General features: G+C 41.2%; 1 protein-coding gene across 1 annotated transcript in view; it reads right to left on the reverse strand.

Annotated features, from left to right (window-relative positions):
- Positions 1-20515, reverse strand: part of LOC132825784 (tubulin beta chain-like) — a 64903-nt gene that overhangs the window by 17613 nt on the left and 26775 nt on the right. Inside the window, exon 2 of the mRNA XM_060841257.1 lies at positions 7683-7791. Coding sequence (XP_060697240.1) covers positions 7683-7791 — 109 coding nt within the window. The remainder of the gene's footprint in view (positions 1-7682; positions 7792-20515) is intronic.

Below are 20515 nucleotides of genomic sequence, written 5' to 3' on the forward strand. Positions count from 1 at the left end.
AGACACGAGGAGAATGTGCAAACTCCACACAGTCATTTGAGGCTCGATACCCCTCAACTTACTGCCGTCCAATAGTCGCTTCAATGTCCCTAATGCATCTGATTCTACTACCACCGCTAGCAGCCCATTCCATGCACCCACCATTCTGAGCAAAGAACCTCCCCCTGACATCTCCCCTCATAGGTTCCTTCTATCACTTTTAAAATTATGACCCCTTGTGACAGCCATTTCTGCCCTGGGGAAATATTTCTGGCTATCTACTCTATCTATGCCTCTCATTACCTTGTACACCTCTATCAAGTCACCTCTCTTCCTTCTTCTCTCCAGTGTGAAAAGCCCTAACTCACTCAACCTCTCTTCATAAAACAAGCCCTCCAATTCATTCAGCATCCTGGTAAATCTCCTCTGCACCCTCTCTAAAGCACATACTTCCTTCCTATAATGAGGCAACTAGAATTGGACACAATATTCTAAGTGTGGTTTAACCAGAGCTGCAGCATAACCTCATCGCCGTTAAACTCAACCCCCCCCGCCAATGAAAGCCAAAACACCATACGCTTTCTTAACAACCCCATCAACTTGGGTGGCATCTTTGAGGGATCTATGTGTGTGGATCCCAAGATTCTGCTGTTCCTCCTCACTGCCGAGAATCTTGTCTTTAACCATATATTCAGCATTCAAATTTGACCTTCCAAAATGAATCACTTGGCATTTATCCAGGTTGTAACCTGCAACAGTCCTTGACACTATCTACAACACCACCAACCTTTGTGTCATCAGCAAACTTACTAACCCATCCTTCCACTTCTTCATTTATAAAAACTACAAAGAGCAGAAGCCCAAGAACAGATCCCTGCAGGACCCACTGGTCACTGACCTCCAGGTGGAATACTTTCCATCCTACCACTCGCTGTCTTCTTTTGGCCAGCCAATTCTTCTCCAGACAGCCACATTTCCCTATATCCCAAACCTCCAACTTTCTGAATTAGCTTACCGTGGGAACCTTATAAAATGCCTTACTGAAATCCATTTACACCACATTCACTGTTTCTCCTTTATCAACTTGTCTCATCACATCCTCAAAGAACTCAATAAGGCTTGTGAGGCATGATCTGCCTCTCACAAAGCCATGCTAACTATCTTTACTCATACTATGCTTTTCCAAATAGTCAAAAATCCTATCCATCAGAATCCTTTCCAGTACCTTACTTACCACAGACGCAAGACTGACAGGTCTGTAATTCCCAGGGATTTCCCTATTCCCTTTCTTGAATAGAGGAACAACATTCACTTCCCTCCAATCATCCGGTACGCTTTCCGTGGAGAGTGAGGATGAGTGATCATAGCTAGAGGTGCAGCAATTTCATTCCTCGCTTCCTAAAGTAACCTCAGATATGCCTGGTCTGGCCCCGGGGACTTATCTATCTTGATGCTTCTCAAACTTTTTCAGCATCTGTTCAAGCCTAATAAAGTGTTCTCACTGTCAACAAGATCCCTCTCTCCAGTGAATATTGAAGCAAAACACTCATTTAGGGCCTCCCCTACCTCTTCAGACTCTGGACACGTTCCCTGCACTATCCCTGATCAGCCCTACCTTTTTTTGATCATTCTCTTATTCCTCACATAAGTGTAGAAAGCCTTTGAGTTTTCCCTAAAACTACCCGCCAAAGCTTTTTCATGCCCCCTCCTAGCCCTTCTTAGTCCATTTTTGCAATCTTTCCTAGCTACCGTGTAATCCTCTAAAACTGTGTCAGATCCTTGCCTCCTCAACCTTAAGTAAGCTTGTCAGAGTGCCTTTAACAATCTGAAAGCTGTGCTCGCAATCACAGTATCACTGATCCACAAGAAGCCATTCAAACTACAAGACCATAGGATATAGAAGCAGTATTTCAATGAAATAATGGCTGATCTGATAATCCTCAACTCTGCTTAACTGTCTTTCCTCCATAATGCTTAATTCTCCTAGTGATTAAAAATCTATCTCAGCCTTGAATATACATAAGCAAGCTTCGACATCCTTCTGCAATAAAGAATTCCACTGATTCACTACCCTCAAAGAAAACATTTCTCTTAATTTCTGTTTTAAATGGGTGACCCCTATGCCTTCTGGTACTAGATTCTCCCACAAGGGGTAACAACGTTGTTGCATCTACCCTGTCCAGTCTTCTAAAAACCTTATATGTTTTAATTATGTCACATCTCACTATTCTAAACTCCAAAGAGTACAGGCCCAACCTATTCAACCTCCCCTCATTAGAAATTCCTGGCACACACACAATCATAGAGATGTACAGCATGGAAACAGACCCTTCGGTCCAACCTGTCCATGCCGACCAGATATCCCAACCCAATCTAGTCATATCTGCCAGCACCCGGCCCATATCCCTCCAAACCCTTCCTACATAGAACATAGAATGTTACAGCGCAGTACAGGCCCTTCGGCCCTCGATGTTGCACTAGCCCATGAAATTAATCTTATGTCCATCTAACCTACACCGTTCTATTATTATCCATATGTATGGCCAATGCCCATTTAAATGCCCTTAATGTCAGCGAGTCTACTATTGTTGCAGGCAGGCTGTTCCACACCCCTGCTACTCTGAGTAAAGAAACTACCCCGGATATCTGTCCTAAATTTATCACCCCTCAATTTAAAGTTACGTCTCCTCAAAACCTTTTTTTTAAAGTTGCATTTTCGGGTTAGCCGTTAACAATGGTGATAGCTAGACAAAATGTTGAAGGTGTTAGCCCCCTGTGTTCTCTGTCTATGACCTGATGTTTAGATTGATTCTAATCTATAAAGTGAGATAACAGAGTTTTACCATTACCATTAGTCCAGTACTCTGCATTCCTGTTACTTCTTCTGAAATGAATTACCTCACACTTTTATGCAATAAACTCCATTTGCCACTTCTCAGCCCAGCTCCTGCATCTTGGCTATGTTCCTCTGTAACCCGCAATATCCTTCGGCACTATCCACAACTCTGCCTACCTTAGCGTCATCCACAAATTTACTAACCCATCCTTCTACGCCCACATCATTTATAAAAATGACAACAGCAGTGGACCCAAACAGATCCTTGAGGCACACCACTGGTAAATGATCTCCAGGATGAACATTTCCCATCAACCACCGTGTCTTCTTTCATCTAGCCAATTTCTGATCCTGACCGCTAAATTACCTTCAATCCTGAAACTCCGTATTTTGTGCAATGGGCTACCATCAGGAACCTTATCAAATACCTTAATGAAGTCCATATACACCACATCCACTGGTTTACCTTCATCCACCTGTTTTGTCACCTTCTCGAAGAACTCAATAAGGTTAGTTAGGCACTCTACCTTTCACAAACTGTGTTGAGTATCCCTATTCAAATTATTCCATTCCAGATTATTATAAATCCTCTCTTATAACCTTTTCCAACATCTTACCTATGACCAAAGTAAGGTTCACTGGCTTATGATTACCAGAGTTGTCCCAACTCCCCTTCTTAAACAAGGGAATAACATTTGTTATCCTCCAGTCTTCTGGCACTACTCCTGTCAACAATGATGACATAAGATCAAAGCCAAAGCCCCTACAATCTCCTCCCTGGCCTCCCAGAGAATCAGAGGATAAATCCCATCTGGCCCAGGAGTCTTATCTATTTTCAGAACTTCCAAAATTGCTAAAACCTCCTCTTTGTCAACCGCAATCTCATCTAATCTATTAACCTGTGTTCTCACGAACACTACCCTTTTCCAATGTGAATACTAGGTGATTATGATGTGATTTGACAGGGGATAGACATACTTGAAATGTGTAGCTTATTTAAGGAACAGCTACTGCGGGTCCTTGACAAGAAATCCCTTTCAGGCAGAGAGGTAGTTGTCAAGAGAGAGAGTCATGGTTTACTAAAGAAGTTGAAGCTCTTGTCAAGAGAAAGAAGAAGGCTTATGTGATGATGAGGCGTGAAAGGCTTAAGAATTATAAGTTAGCCAGAAAAGATCTAAAGAGAGGGCTCAGAAGAGCCAGGAGGGGACGTGAGAAATTGTTGGCGGATAGGATCAGGGAAAACCCTAAGGCCTTCTATAGGTTTATCAGGAATAAAAGCATGACTAGAGTAAGATTAGGGCCAATCAAAGACAGTAGTGGGAAATTGTGTGTGGAATTTGAGTACATAGGAGAAGTGCTTAATGAGTACTTTTCATCAGTATTCACATCTGGTGAATCAATCTAGTGAACCAACTCTGGACCATCTCCAATGCCAGTATACTTCTCCTTAGATAAACGGACCAAAACTGTTCATAGTATTTCAGCTGTACTGTAACTTGTGCCCTGTATGATATTAGCAAAACTTAATTATTTTTATAATCCATTTCCTTTGTAATAAAGGCCCATTACCTGCTGAATTTGAATGTTAGCTTTTTGTGAGTTTTTCATTCATCTATGGGATGTGGGCATCAGTGGCTGGTCCAGCCTTTAATACTATCCCTAGTTGCCCTTGAGAAGGTGGTGGTGAGCTGTCTTCTTGAACCACTACACTTCATGAGTTGTAGGATGAACCACAATGTCACTAGGGAGGAAATTCCAAAATTCTGACACAGTAAGATTAGATTACATTCCCTACAGTGTGGAAACAGGCCCTTCGGCCCAACAAGTCCACACCGACCCTCCAAAGAGTAACCCACCCAGACCCATTTCCCTCTAACAGTTCTAAACAATTTAGCATGACCAATTCACCTGACTTGCATATCTTTGGACTGTAACAGTGAAGGAACAACAATGTATTTCCAGGTCAAGATGGAGGGTGGCTTCGAGGGAAAATTGGAGGTGGTGGTGTTCCCAGGTATTTGTTGCCCTTGTTCTTCTAGATGTTAACTTTTGTAGATTTGGAAGGTGCTGTTTAAGGAGCCTTGATGTATTGCTGCAGTGCATCTTAGAGATCATGGAGGTACTGAATTGTTTACGGATATGGTAACAATCAAGCAGGCTGCCTTGTCCTGGATAGTGTCAAATATCTTGAGTATTATTGGAACTGCACTCATCCAGGCAAGTGTGAAGTACTGTATTCCATCAGACTCCTCACTTGTGCCACGTAAATGGTGGCTCTGAGGAGTCAGGAACTGAGTTACTCCCTGCAATCCTCTTAGCCTTTGACTTGCTCTTGTAGCCACTTTATTTATATAACTAGCCTAGCATTGTTCTGGTCATTAAGACTCAGAATGTTGACAGTGAGGGATTCAGTGATAACACCATTGAACATCTGGGGGCAATGGTTAGGTGTTTTATATTGAAGATGATCATTGCCTGGTATTTGTGTGATACGTACATTACTTGCCAGTTTTCAGCCCACGTCCAGATTTTGTCCAGGTCTTGTTACAGTTTGACATGGACTGCTTCAGAATTTGAGGAGTCATGAACAATGCTGAACATTGTGCAATAATCAGCAAACATGCCCACTTCTGACCTTAGAGAGGGTCATTGATAAAGTAGCTGAAGCTAGTTGGGCTTAGGGCTCTAACCTGAGGAACTCCTGCAGAGACATCATGGAGTTGAAATGAATGATCTCCACCAACCACAACCAACATCCTATGTGCCAGATATGACTCCAACCAGATTTATAGATGAATCCATTGTGTTTCAGCTTTAGTATTTCTCCATCTTAATGACATACAGCTCGCCTATTCTTCCTGCTAAAGTTCATACCTATTTTCCACGTTAAATTCACTTACAGAACATTGAATAGTACAGCAATTACATGCCCTTCAGCCCTCGATGTAGCACCAACCTTTTGTCCAACTCTAAGATCAGACAAACCTACATATCATCCCTCATTGTACTGACTTCCATGTGCCTAACCAACAGTAGTGTAAATGTCCCTAATGTATCTGACTCTACTACTGCTGCTGGGCAGTGCCTCAATGCACCCAACACTCTCTGTGTAAAGAACCTACTTCTAACATCTCCCCTAAATCTTCCTCCAATCACCTTAAAATTATGCCCCCCCCCCCCCCCATCCCCCGGTGACAGCCATTTCCACCCTGGAAAACATCTCTGGCTATCTACTCTATCTATGCCTCTCATCACCTTGTACACCACTATCAAGACACCTCAAGAACACAGAACATTGCAGCGTAGTACAGGCCCTTCAGCCCTCAATGTTGTGCCGACCTGTTGGGCCTCTCATCCTTCTTCGCTCCAATAAAAAAAGTCCTAGCTCCCTCATCTTACTTCATAAGACATGCCCCCCAGTCCAGGCAGCACCCTGGTAAATCTCCTCTGCACATTCTCTAAAGCTTCCACATCCATCCTATAATGAGGCAACCAGAAATGAACAAAATATTCAAGTGTGTTCTATTGAGGGCTCTGTGGAGCTGCAGTATAACCTCACGGATCTTAACCTGTCTATATCCCTTTCAGATTCTTTATGTTATCCAAGTCATTAATATATATTGTATCTGGTATATAATTGTGCCCCAGCAGTGATCCCTGTGGCACTCCACTAGTTAGAGCTTGCCATCTTGAAAATGCCATCCTTATTCTCAAATCTCTGTCTTCTATTACTTAGCCAATTAGTTGGCATATTGAGACTAGCAACATAGTTGTGATGTTGTTTTACTCCAGGATTTCAAAATGGGGTTTGAACAGCCTGTCAGTTTTTTTTTAAGTAAATGAACGCGTCAGCAGAAATGTTTGACAGTAGAGAAAAAAATTGCATCTTGTGTTGACTTTTTTTTAGATTAGATTACTTACAGTGTGGAAACAGGCCCTTCGGCCCAACAAGTCCACACCGACCCGCCGAAGCGTAACCCACCCAGACCCATTCTCCTACATTTACCCCTTCACCTAACACTACGGGCAATTTAGCATGGCCAATTCACTTAACCTGCAAATTTTTGGATTGTGGGAGGAAACCGGAGCATCCGGAGGAAACCCACGCAGACACGGGGAGAATGTGCAAACTCCACACAGAGAGTCACCTGAGGCAGGAATTGAACCCGGGTCTCTGGCGCTGTGAAGCAGCAGTGCTAACCACTGTGCCGCCCACTAATTTCATCAGTTTGAAATCTACGTCACCACAAAGTAGGAAAGATGATTGTTTACACATCCTTTGATTTTCTGGAGAAATTTCAGGACAAGGTTTCATGGCAGTTTCAGTGGCATTTAATTCTCGAGTTGTGCAATTTAACATTTGTGCCTGGAAAACCTATCAGGCAGATCTCATTCTGACATGTTCAGTAGTATCATCAGCTGGGGTCAAATGTTCAATTCCAACTATTCTGGTGACATGACACAACCTACCTCTAGTTAGATTTTTGTCCACTAGGAATATTCAGACATTTTATTCAGTTCACAAAGCAACAGATTCCTCAAAAGAAATCTTAATGTCAGAGAATTCAAAGGAAAGACAAAAATGGCAGGATATCTACAGCTCTAAAAATCTCTGGTCAGCAATCAAAATTCAAACTGGATGTCAGTTTTGACATCACTGAAGGGGTTTAGAATTTCCAGTACTTCGGAAACCGTGAGACAATTCATGTCTGAAACTATCTTTCAAATAGGCAATCACATTTCTGCATATTTAAAAGCTAAATTTTTTTTATAAAGTGGTATTGACAAAAGGATAGCATGTTGGGAGAAATCACTACTCTTATCTATATTATACAACCTAAAATATGTAAAATATACCAATTAATACCTGTAGCCTCATTATAATAGACATTAATTCTCTCCAGTTGGAGATCACTGTCTCCATGGTAGGTTCCGGTAGGATCGATGCCATGCTCATCACTGATAACTTCCCAGAACTAAAAAGAGTATAAAGTCAATATTAAAAATATATTAATTAGTTCAATGTATTTAAGAGAACTAACTTTAGTATGCATGGATATTATCATTATCACCGATCTCTGGAGAATTTCGCTTCTTTATTGTGGTTTACTTTTCTCACCAGCCCATTTGAACAAATGAAACAATATCTATGCTGAGCTGTTTAAATAAAAAGGAATCAAATACAGGTTCAAGGTGAAAAGGATGACACAGGAAGATTGAGGCCTGAATAGTGAACTCTTTTAGGGAACAGCTAAATAGGAACACAGCAAGGATGGTATGCTGAAACAGATTAAATGAACTGAAAGACTTTCTTCAGTCAAACCTATTTCATAATGTGTCTCAATAAGCAATATAACAATTGTCCCAACTTTATAGTAACCAGGTAAACAGTAGGGAGAAACCTCTCCCTGGATCAAATTAGTAAATTTCACTTGTATATTTAGGAATGTTTTCCCTCCCTTACTAACAATAACCTGTTTGTTGGTGCTCAGTTTGCAGTCCATTAGAATCACAATAACTGTGCATAAAGAACATTGGGGGACTGGTGTTATATATAGCATTCTGAAATGTGGCTGTGATTATTGGAAGCCAATTATTTCAGAGCCAGGCAGTCACTGATGAGCTTTTGAGAACAGCATACTGTGTCCAAGTACTTTCAGCTGCTTCCTTTCTGACCTGATGATGGTTGTTAATAGTGTACAATGTTCGAACCCAACTGTGATATGCAATTCTTCAGAGACCAAAATTCAGAGACATTCCTAAATGCACCAAGACCTGGACAAACATCCAAACTGGGAATGTTAAGTGGCAAAGTAATATTTGCATCAGACAATAACCATTTCCAGTAAGAGTCTAATCATCTACCAATTTCATTCCCACCCCCATTGTCGTAGCCTTTGGACCAGATACTTTGACCAGAAACTGTAATTACAAACACAAATTAGATGTCTAATATTCATCATTGATCTGTTGCAATATTATTCTAAAGGTGTTTGCCATCCAATATAATTTTGGGGATGGGATGGATTACATCACATGAACTGCAGAAGTTTAAGGTAACAACTCACCAATACCTACTCAAGAGCAATTAGTGGTGAGCAATAATTGCTGATTAATTTTCCAATGAGACCATGCACAATCTACATTGCTCCTCTTAATTCAATCCCCTCAATAATTCTAGTTGTTCTCTTCCATACCCATTTAATTACTGTGAAATTCTACTAAACTAAAGCTGTATACTTTATTGCAGGCATGTCTGCCAAATATTTATGAATTGCTTTATTCCATTGTTTTGGTAACTTCTGTCAGTCTTGGGCCCCAGTATTTTCTTTCCATTCAACAACTGGGCCCATTCTCAAACACTCTTGCATTTCTCTCCAATTTTCACCTGCCAAAGAGTTTCAAATTCTACTTTTGTTTAGCTTTACAGTTTATCACTTTCATTAGCTCTGTAAAATTTGCAAATGTATCCATTGTTTGTGACCCCAAAAAACTCCAGGAAAGTTAAATAAGAGGCCAAATTAGATAAGTCTGTGGGAAAACACTAGATCAGAACAATTGCTCTACTACTAACCTCTGGGCTCCATTCATCAACAAATCATGTATTCATAATAAAATATTTGTGCTGAACTGTTTTATTTTAAGTTTCATCCTTTCCAGAAGAACTATATATAAAATTTTAGCAAAATCCAAGTACAGTAAACTTTGCTATCTGGCATTCTACCAAACAGAATTTCTGATATTCTTCTAATTTGAATCATCACTTCACTTAGAAGCTATCCAGAACCCAAAGATGTCCCATATCACCTGGTGTTACTTCACAAGCTCATGATAGAAGTGATGGTAATCCTTCTTAATGGTAATTTTTAATTTTCCCAGTATGTGAATTCTAAAGTTTCGCCTGTCATTTATTAACATCAACTAAATCAGAGGAAAAAGTTGTAATAGAAACATAAAAGGTGGCTCGGTGGTTAGCTCTGCTGCCGCACAATACCAGGACTTATGTTTGATTCCAGCCTCCGGCAACTGTCTGTCTGGAGTTTGTACATTCTCCCCAAATCTGCATGGGTTTTCTCCAGATAATCCAAAAAACTGCAGGTTCGGTGGATTGGCCATACTATGTCGCCCATAGTGTCCAGGGATATGCAGGCTAGGTGGATTAGCCATGGGAAAAGTGGGATTACAGGGATAGGATAGGGGTGTTGGTCTGGGTGGAATGCTCTTTGGATGTCAGTATGGACTCAATGGGCTGAATGGCCTGCTTCCACACTGTAGGGATTCTATGATATCTATGAAAAGACAGAAGCATGAGTAGGCCTTGAGCTGAATAATCGAGCTGAGTACCCAAATTCTTCCCCCCATTGATCCCTTTAGTCACAAGAGCACATATCCTTCCTTCCTTGAGATGAGAAATGTAAAAGAATTGTGGCTCTTTGAAAAAAAAGGTAGAAGGCAAATTGGATCAAGAACCTCAGTAGTTTATTCAAGAAATCTTCCAGGGCTTGTATTAATGCCGAATTTCTCCTTTGACCTGTTCAGGGACAGTTGTAGGAGATGCTGAGGATTAGTTCCTCTTGAGTACTTGTAAGTTGTCATTACTTTATGTTTTCATGTACTATTGAAGCTTAGAAGTAAATGAAAATTTTTTTCACTTCCTGGATACCTGCATATCATTTTATATTTCATTCTTTTGAAGATCATTCTAAAAGTATTGTGCTGTATTCCATTGATAAATGTAACTTTTAACTAGCATTCTTGATTAATCAACAGAATCTATTTCCCACATAAATATTTCAATGTATGGAACATCTCTACTGCCTTATGCTTATTGAGCTCCCATGTTCACCCTAAAACAAAAGCTAGATTGACAAGGTAGGCCCTTAAGCACACATATACTTTTATTTTCAACAAGATGCATCACAATTTTATCTTTAGGTAGGATCAAACTATAGACAGTAGTTGCCCAAGTCACTTGGCTAACTTTCTACAGCCACTTTTACCTTTGTCAATATTCAGTAATTTCTGAAATATTTGTACCAGAGTTCCTGCAATCTCATCCCTAAATTATCTAGCTCATACTCACTGGAGGGTTTGAAACAGATGTGCAAATGAGGTGGTGGCAATGTGAAGAGTGTCACAACTTATCTCAGAGACACATGATGGTTCATTTTCCAGGTCTAAAGAAGTTGTCTGTTTCCCCAAGTAGGAGAAAGTGAGGACTGCAGATGCTAGAGATCAGAGCTGAAAATGTGTTGCTGGAAAAGCGCAGCAGGTCAGGCAGCATCCAAGGAGCAGGAGAATCAACATTTTGGCCATGAGCCCTTCTTCAGCAAGTAATAAAATTTAATACAAATTTATAAATACTATGTTGACGCTCACTTAGCTGCTGGGCATGTCTTTTGGTATTGAATCAATTTTAATTTTCTACCATTGACTTTAAGTGCTTATTTTTGCATCTTTATGAGTTGCTTGGTAATTCCAATCCCAGATAACAAAGGAGGATCAAACAGCTAGTGCAAGGGTCTACAAGAATCCACCTCACTTTTTAACCAAGCATTTCTATGTCAGTAGAACAAAGCTTCTCACTGTACTTGGTATGAAACACAGTATGTTTCCTCATTAATGCCAGAGTCAATGTTGCCATTGAACATCTATAGAGCACCAGAGTAGAATGGGGAGTAGAGGATGGAAAACAGCCAGGTTTTGTAGGCTATATCTGTACCAGTGACATGGTTAAAAAGATGGATAAGATCCTGCAGCAAGATTTCAAAGAGTTAGAAAGAAAACTAAAAATTAGGACCACGAAGGTAATTCTCTAGGGAAAAAAAACAGAAATCGTTGGTGAAACTTAGGAGGCCTGCAGCATTGTGACAAGAAAACAGTTAATATTTCGAGTCTGGTGACTTAACAGAACAGCTTTCCTTCCAAAGGTGCTGCCAGATCTGCTGAATTTTACCAGCATTTTCTGTTTTTAGTTCAGATCTTCAGCATCCACAGTTCTTTAGTTCAGTTCTCTCCAGATTATGCCAGTGGCAGACACTGATGAGTTAGAAATAAGAGACTGTAACAGTTGATGCACGAGAGCAGAGATGGTATGAAAGGGAGGGGCTCAGATTCCAAGCAGCTGATGACCAGTGCAGTTATACATTAATGATTTGGACAAAGGAACTGAGAGCACTGTTGCTGAAATTGCAGATGTCACAAAGATGGGTGGAGTGGTCAGGCAGTGTTGAGGAAGTGGGAGGCTGCAGAAGGACTAGGATAGGCTAGGAGAGCAGGAAAAGAATTTGCAGATGGAATATAATGTGGGGAACTGAGTGTGTCGGAGAAATTTGCCCAATAAAGTAGAGACCACACAAACCAGATCGGGTGAAATTTACATGCTGTTTATTACAAGTAATATAGCTGGAGGAGAAATTAACTAGGCGGACACAGAAGAGAGAGAGAGAGAGAAAACCTGCACAGTTACTGCCTTTTCTGTTTGTGAATTCATGTGTCGCTGGACATCGGAGAGCATCTGGGAAAATTAACAAACAGTGAATTTCACAACCAATCTTGGATGAACCGGTTTGGGCGAAGTTAACAACACAGAAACAGATAAGTTAATTGTTGTTTAAAGTCTGTCCAAGAGAAAGGCTGTATTAGTGAGTTCAGTGGGTTCTTTCTTGATTTTATGTTTTTGGAGATAAGTCTCTTGATTAAATTTAAAATATGAGCCATAGCTCTTAATTTAACCTGGGGCAGTGTTTGTAGAGGAATAAGACAGTGTTATTTTCTGGGTCTGTAGATTGTGAAGGAGCAAAAATGGCCTTTGCAGTGATATGTACTTCTTGTCAGATGTGGGAGTTTAAAGAGAGTTTAAGGATCACTGCGAATTATATCATATCTGCCATAAATGCTGTTGGATGCGAATCTTATCAGATCGAGTGGATCGGTTGGAGAGACAGGTAGAAGCGATGAGGAATTTGCAACAGCAACAGTATGTGATGGATGGCAGTTATAGGAAGGGGGGACGTCTCAGATGGTCGCATAGATGGGTTAACTCCAGGTAGGGTGAGAGAGGTCGGAACCTAGGGCAGGAGTCTTTTGTGGATATACCTATTTCAAACAGGTATGCTGTTTTGGAAAATGTAGGGGGTGATGGATTCTCAGGGAAATGTAGCACGAACAGCCAAGTTTCTGGTATTGAGACTGGCTCTAATGCAATGAGGGGTACGTCAGCTTCCAAGAGATCAATTGTGTTAGGGGATTCTGTAGTCAGAGGTACAGACAGAAGTTGCTCTGGCCAGCAGAGAAAAAGCAGAATGTCGTGTTGTTTCCCTGGTGCCAGGATCAAGGATGTCTCAGAGAGGGTGCAGGATGTTCTCATGGAGGGGAAGGGCCAGCAAGAGGTCATTGTCCACATTGGAACCAACGACATTGGAAGGGAAAAGGTTGAGATTCTGAAGGGAGATTACAGAGAGTTAGGCAGAAATTTAAAAAGGAGGTCCTCAAGGGTAGTAATATCTGGATTACTCCCAGTGCTATGAGCTAGTGAGGGCAGGAATAGGAGGATAGAGCAGATGAACGTGTGGCTGAGGAGAAGGAGGGTGAGAGAAGGTGTATGGGAGAAGGATTCACATTTTTGGATCATTGGAATCTTTTTTGGGGTAGAAGTGACCTGTACAAGAAGGACAGATTGCACCTAAATTGGAAGGGGACTAATATACTGGCAGGGAAATTTGCTAGAACTGCTTGGGAGGATTTAAACTAGTAAGGTGGTGGTGGTGAGGGGGTGACCCAGGGGGATAGTGAGGAAAGAGATCAATCTGAGACTGTACAGCTGAGAACAGAAGTGAATGAAACAGTCAGGGCAGGCAGGGACAAGGTAAGACTAATAAATTAAACTGCATTTTATTTCAATGCAAGGGGCCTAACAGGGAAGGCAGATGAACTCAGGGCATGGTTAGGAACATGGGACTGGGATATCATAGCCATTATAGAAACATGGCTCAGGGATGTGCAGGACTGGCAGCTTAATGTTCCAGGATACAAATGCTACAGGAAGGATAGAAAGGGAGGCAAGAGAGGAGGGGGAGTGGCATTTTTGATAAGGGATAGCATTACAGCTGTGCTGAGGGAGGATGTTCCTGGACATACATCCAGGGAAGTTATTTAGGTGGAACTGAGAAATAAGAAAGGGATGATCACCTTATTGGGATTGTATTATAGACCCTCTAATAGTCAGAGGGAAATTGAGAAACAAACTTGTAAGGAGATCTCAGCTATCTGTAAGAATAATAGGGTAGTTATGGTAGGAGATTTTAACTTTCCAAACATCGACTGGGACTGCCATAGTATTAAAAGTGTAGATGGAGAGGAATTTCTTAAGTGCGTACAAGACAATTTTCTGATTCAATATGTGGATGTACCTATAGAGAAGGTGCAAAACTTGACCTACTCTTGGGAAGTAAGGCAGAGCAGGTGACTGAGGTGTCAGTGGGGGAGCACTTTGGGGCCAGCAACCATAATTCTATTCGTTTTAAAATCGTGATGGAAAAGGATAGACCAGATCTAAAAGTTGAAGTTCTAAATTGGAGAAAGGCCAATTTTGATGGTATTAGGCAAGAACTTTCGAAAGCTGATTGGAGGCAATGTTCGCAGGTAAAGGGATATCTGGAAAATGGGAAGCCTTCAGAAATGAGATAACAAGAATCCAGAGAAAGTAAATTCCTGTCAGGGTGAAAGGGAAGGCTGGTAGGTATAGGGAATGCTGGATGACTAAAGAAATTGAGGGTTTGGTTACGAAAAAGAAGGAAGCAAATGTCAGGTATAGACAGGATAGATCGAGTGAATCCTGAGAAGAGTATAAAGGAAGTAGGAGTATACTTAACAGGGAAATCAGGAGGGCAAAAAGGGGACATGAGATAGCTTTGGCAAATAGAATTAAGGAGAATCCAAAGGGTTTTTACAAATATGTTAAGGAGAAAAAGGTAACTAGGGAGAGAATAGGGCCCCTCAAAGATCAGTAAAGCGGTCTTTGTGTGGAACCACAGAAAATGGGGAAATACTAAATGAATATTTTGCATCAGTATTTACGGTGGAAAAGGAGATGAAAGATATAGACTGTAGGGAAATAGATGGTGACATCTTGCAAAATGTCCAGATTACAGAGGAGAAAGTGCTGGATGCCTTGAAACGGTTAAAGGTGGATAAATCCCCAGGACCTGATCAGGTGTACCCGAGGACTCTGTGGGAAGCTAGAGAAGTGATTGCTGGGCCTCCTGCTGAGATATTTGTATCATCGATAGTCAGAGGTGAGGTGTCAGAAGACTGGAGGTTGGCAAACATGGTGCCACTGTTTAAGAAGGGCAGTAAAGACAAGCCAGGGAACTATAGACCGGTGAGCCTGACCTCAGTGATGGGCACGTTGTTGGAGGGAATCCTGAGGGACAGAATGTACATGTATTTGGAAAGGCAAGGACTGATTAGGGATAAAAAGCTGAAAAATGTGTTGCTGGAAAAGCTCAGCAGGTCAGGCAGCGTCCAAGGAGCAGGAGAATCGACATTTCGGGCATAAGCCCTTCTTCAGGAATGATCTCCAGCATCTGCAGTCCTCACTTTCTCCTAACTGATTAGGGATAGTCAACATGGCTTTGTGCGTGGGAAATCATGTCTCACAAACTTGACTAAGTTTTTTGAAGAAATAACAAAGAAGATTGATGAGGGCAGAGCAGTAGATGTGATCTATATGGACTTCAGTAAGGCATTCGACAAGGTTCCCCATGGGAGACTGATTAGCAAGGATAGATCTCATGGAATACAGGGAGAGCTAGACATTTGGATACAGAACTGGCTCAAAGGTAGAAGACAGAGGGTGGCAGCAGAGGGTTGTTTTTCAGACTGGAGGCCTGTGACCAGTGGAGTGCCACAAGGATCGGTGCTGGGTCCTCTACTTTTTGTCATTTACATAAAAATTGTGGATGTGAGCATAAGAGATACAGTTAGTAAGTTTGCAGCTAACACCAAAATTGGAGGTGTAGTGGACAGCGAAGAGGGTTACCTCAGATTACAACAGGATCTGGACCAGAAGGGCCAATGGGCTGAGATGTGGCAGATGGAGTTTAATTCAGATAAATGCGAGGTGCTGCATTTTGGGAAAGCAAATCTTAGCAGGACTTATATAATTAATGGTAAGATCCTAGGGAGTGTGAACAAAGAGACCTTGGAGTGCAGGTTCATGGCTTCTTGAAAGTGGAGTCACAGGTAGATAGGATAGTGAAGAAAGCTTTTGGTATGCTTTCCTTTATTGGTCAGAGTATTGAGTAGAGGAGTTGGGAGGTCATGTTGCGGCTGTACAGGATATTGGTTAGGCCACTGTTGGAATATTGCTTGCAATTCTGGTCTCTTTCCTATCGGAAAGATGTTGTGAAACTTGAAAGGGTTCAGAAAAGATTTACAAGGATGTTGCAAGGGTTGGAGGATTTGAGCTGCAGGGAGAGACTGAACAGGCTGGGACTGTTTTCCCTGGAGCGTCAGAGGCTGAGGGGTGACGTTATAGAGGTTTACAAAATTATGAGGGGCATGGATAGGATAAATAGACAAAGTCTTTTCCCTGGGGTCAGAGAGTCCAGGACTAGAGGGCATAGGTTTAGGGTGAGAGGGGAAAGATATAAAAGAGACCGAAGGGGCAACTTTTTCACTCCGAGAGTGGTATGTGTATGGAATGAGCTGCCAGAGGATGTGGTGGAGGCTGGTACAATTGCAACATTTAAGAGGCATTTGGATGGATATATGAATAGGAAGGGTTTGGAGGGATATGGGCCAAGTGCTGGCAGGTGGGACTAGATTGGGTTGGGATATCTGTTCGGCTTGGACAGGTTGGACCGAAGGGTCTGTTTCCATGCTGTACATCAGTATGACTCTAGAACTGACAGTCTGCATAGGTAGATCAGAATTTCCTTTGCTCGAGCTGAGGAAGAAGCCAGTTTTATAATAATCCAGTACAACGAGGCTAATTAGAAATTGGGAAAATGTAATCTATCTTGAAATGGAGTAATCTAGTTACAATGATGCTAATGGGAAAACAGTTATTGGAGGAATGTCCTAATTCTCTATACAAAGCAACATCCTGACAGTATCAATGGGTTCAGAGCGTCCATTCCTCTTTGCAGGTCGGTGCTAATGTCTCCTTTGAAGTGGTGAGGTGATTCCATTGTCTTGTTCTCGGAGTAGTGGTGCCTTTCCTCATTCCTGAAGAAGGGATTATGCCCGAAACGTTGAATCTCCTGTTCCTTGGATGCTGCCTGACCTGCTGCACTTTTCCAGCAACACATTTTCAGCTCTGATCTCTAGCATCTGCAGACCTCACTTTCTCCTCTCTGTCTGAGCTGTTCACTGTGTGGCTTTGATATTGCTGGGTTGTGAAACTGCCCTCGGGACTTTGGGATAGCTGTGATGCTCTGTCACTGTTAGTGGGTGCTTGAAGTTATTCCCTTGTCTGCAAGTGCTGTCTAGTTTCGCTTGTCAGCCTGCTTGCTCCCTGCTGAGGCATTCTGGCTGTTTTGGTACAGTATGGCTAATTTTGCTTTTGTAGGTCTATTATGGGTTGGCAGGGTGGCAGATCTTTTCCCACAGTGAGGTTATAAACTTTGATTTTGATTTACTATAGTCATAGGTACATAAAAAAGGCTTGTTTGCGAGCAGTACAGGCAGATCACAGTGAGCAAGGGCATACAGGTCATAAGACAGGGTGAAGCATACAGATTTCACTGCACAGGAGCTGTGTAAAGCAAGATCAATATTAACAAGATTAACATTATTTGAAGTTAGACGGTCAATTCATCAGACATTAGTGAACCAGGTGGGTTTTTGTGACAATGGTCATATTAGACCCTTAATTAAATTCAAAGTCTACCATCAGCCATGGTGGGATTTGAACTAAGGTCCCTAGAATATTAGCCAAGTTTCTTGATTAGTAGTCTACCAATAATACCACTAGGCCATTGCCTCCCCTACTGATAAGGTGATCAAAGGTTACATAGAGAAAGCAGGAAAATGGGGTTGATAAACAGATCAACCACAAATGAAAGGTGGAGCAGATGCAATAGGCTGATTGGCCTAATTCTGCTGCTTTTTTCTTATGGTCTGCCAGACCTGCTGTGTTTCTTCCTCATTCTTGGTAGTTGTTTCAGATTTCCAGTGTCTGCAGTATTTTATTTTTATTAAACTGGAATCAAAGATCGGCAGAAAAGTTTGTAACAGAATAATGGACTGCCTTTAGAAAAAGTGATTCAGATACACTCATGGTACGTTATCACAAGAGGGTAAGATAGACCAACACAAGGTCAGAGCTCTTGAATGGTACACAACAGAAAAAGCTGAAACAGATGAAGGTTACATAAAAGTGTTTCCAGATTTTAATCTGAAAACAAGGCTGGATACAGAATGTTCAACAAAGAAGTGAAAAAGGAAATGGGCTATATATACTTACTGGATTAGCCAGTAATGCCCACATCGCCTGAATGAATAAAAAAGAATGACTTGGCAATGGTATATTCTCTTCCCTCATCCAAGTTTGCAGATGACACACAAATATAGATGTGAAGGCAAGTAGCAAGGATGACACAATGAGTCAGGAGGAATATAGACAGGTTCAGTGAGTAGGCAACAATTTGGCAAATACAATATAATGCAAGAAAATGTGAGGAAATGTGTTTTGGCAGGAACAAAAGAGCTGAGTATTATTTAAATAAGGACCTCCACAATCACCTGATGAAGGAGTGGCGCTCTGAAAGCTAGTGCTTCCAAATAGTGTGATTTTTAACTTTAAATAAGGAAAGACTGCAGAATGTCGCAGCACCAAGGGATTTGGAGGTTCTAGTACCTGAATCATAAAAAGCTACCATCTAAATTCAGTGGGTAATAGGGAGGGTTTTATCTCAAAGGGAATGGAGTATATAAACAAGGAATTCTGGTTAAAACTATACATGGCACCAGTCAGATCAGAGCTGGAATAAAAAGAGTAGTTTTGATCATTTATCTCAGGGAAGATACATTGACATTGGAGGCAACCCAGAGAAGGTTCACTAGATTGATCCCAGGTATGGATAAATTTTCTTTTGAAGAGGGGTTGAGTACCTTGGGCTTGTGCTTATTGAAGTTTAGAAGAATGTTTGGAAACCTCATTGAAACAAATGAGATTCGTTAGCAGTTGATGCAGAGAGGTTGTTTCCCCGTGTGGGAGAGTTCACGACCAAACAGCATAATCTCAGAATAAGTAGTTATCCATTTAACCCCTTACCCGGCAAAGACGAGTTAACTTGTCCTCACCCAATGTGTCTTTTTCAGAGTGCGACGAGTAAACTCGTCCAAAACATATAATTTCCAAAACAGCCACAGACGAGTTTCTACGTCAATTCTCGGCATTTCTGGGCTCTTCTCAGCTAGAAACGAGTATACTCGGTGACTCGTATATCTGGTAGCTGTGTCTCTTCCGCCTTAGGCATTGCAAGAAGCATCGACGCACTGCCTTTGGGCACACACTGTCATTCGGTTTTTTCTGGTGTTTTTTTTTACAAATTACGCCCAGATGTTGAGCTCAGAAGATGACAATGAGTATGAACCTTCTATTAGAAGCTTGGATACATCAGATGAGAGTGCAAACATTAAAAATACTATAAAATAAAGCAATACAAAAATTCGTCTGAAAATGAAACATTTTCTCCAAAAAAAGTTGCCAGGGAAGGGGTTAAGCCTGAGGAGGATTTTATTTTTGAGGGTAGTGAACCTGTGAAATCATTTACTTAGACAGAGAAGACCCGATGGGCTGAAGACCTCCTTCTGGTCCAATGTCATGTGGTCTATCTTCATGTGTAATAACAACGCACCTGGTAATCTCTGCGCACACCCAGATTTGCAATAACAGCAGCAAATTAAGTGATCGATTAATCTCATTTTGGTTCAGTGGATCATTTTAAACTTGCCAAACATTAACCATGGAACACCATCGGCTTTGGATTGGAGCGAGGTTAAACTTTATAATCTATACAAATGACTCAGATGAAGAGACTAATGGTATTTAGTTGGATTTGGTTATAATCCAAATATAGATAAGGAAGTGAGGTATGAGAAAGATCTAAAGAGTCTGCAAAGGGATGGAGATAGATGAAGTGGATGGGCAAAAGGTTTAGAAGTATAAACTGGGAAAATTAGAGGTTGTCTTTTTTGGAGGAATACTAAAGCAGAATATTATTTAAATGGAAAGTGTGTGCAGAATACTGCAATTCAGAGAATGCCCCTGTGGACAAATCAGAAAAATGGGGAAGAAAAATTGAATTCTGTAGTTGTCCTTATTAAAAAGAGATTGAATATAAAAGTAGACAGGTTTTCCTACAACTATGCAGGATATTGGTGAGACCATACTTGGAGTAATGCGTACACTTTTAGTCTCCTTGCTTAAGGAAGGAAATATTTGCATTGAAAACAGTTTCTGAAAAGTTTCACTAGACTGATTCTTGGATCTAGAGTTTGCCTTGTAAGAAAAGAGAAACAGATCCGATCTATACATTGGGAATTTTGAAGGCCGAGCTGTGAAACATAATATTTTGAGGAAGTTCATAAGCTAGATGCTAAAAGGATATTTCCCTTCATGGAGGAATCTAGAATGGGAAGGGTACAGTTTAAGAATGTCTAAAAAATTGATTCCAAAAAATTTCTTCT

This window comes from Hemiscyllium ocellatum, chromosome 21, assembly GCF_020745735.1.
Source record: "Hemiscyllium ocellatum isolate sHemOce1 chromosome 21, sHemOce1.pat.X.cur, whole genome shotgun sequence".
NCBI lineage: Eukaryota > Metazoa > Chordata > Chondrichthyes > Orectolobiformes > Hemiscylliidae > Hemiscyllium > Hemiscyllium ocellatum.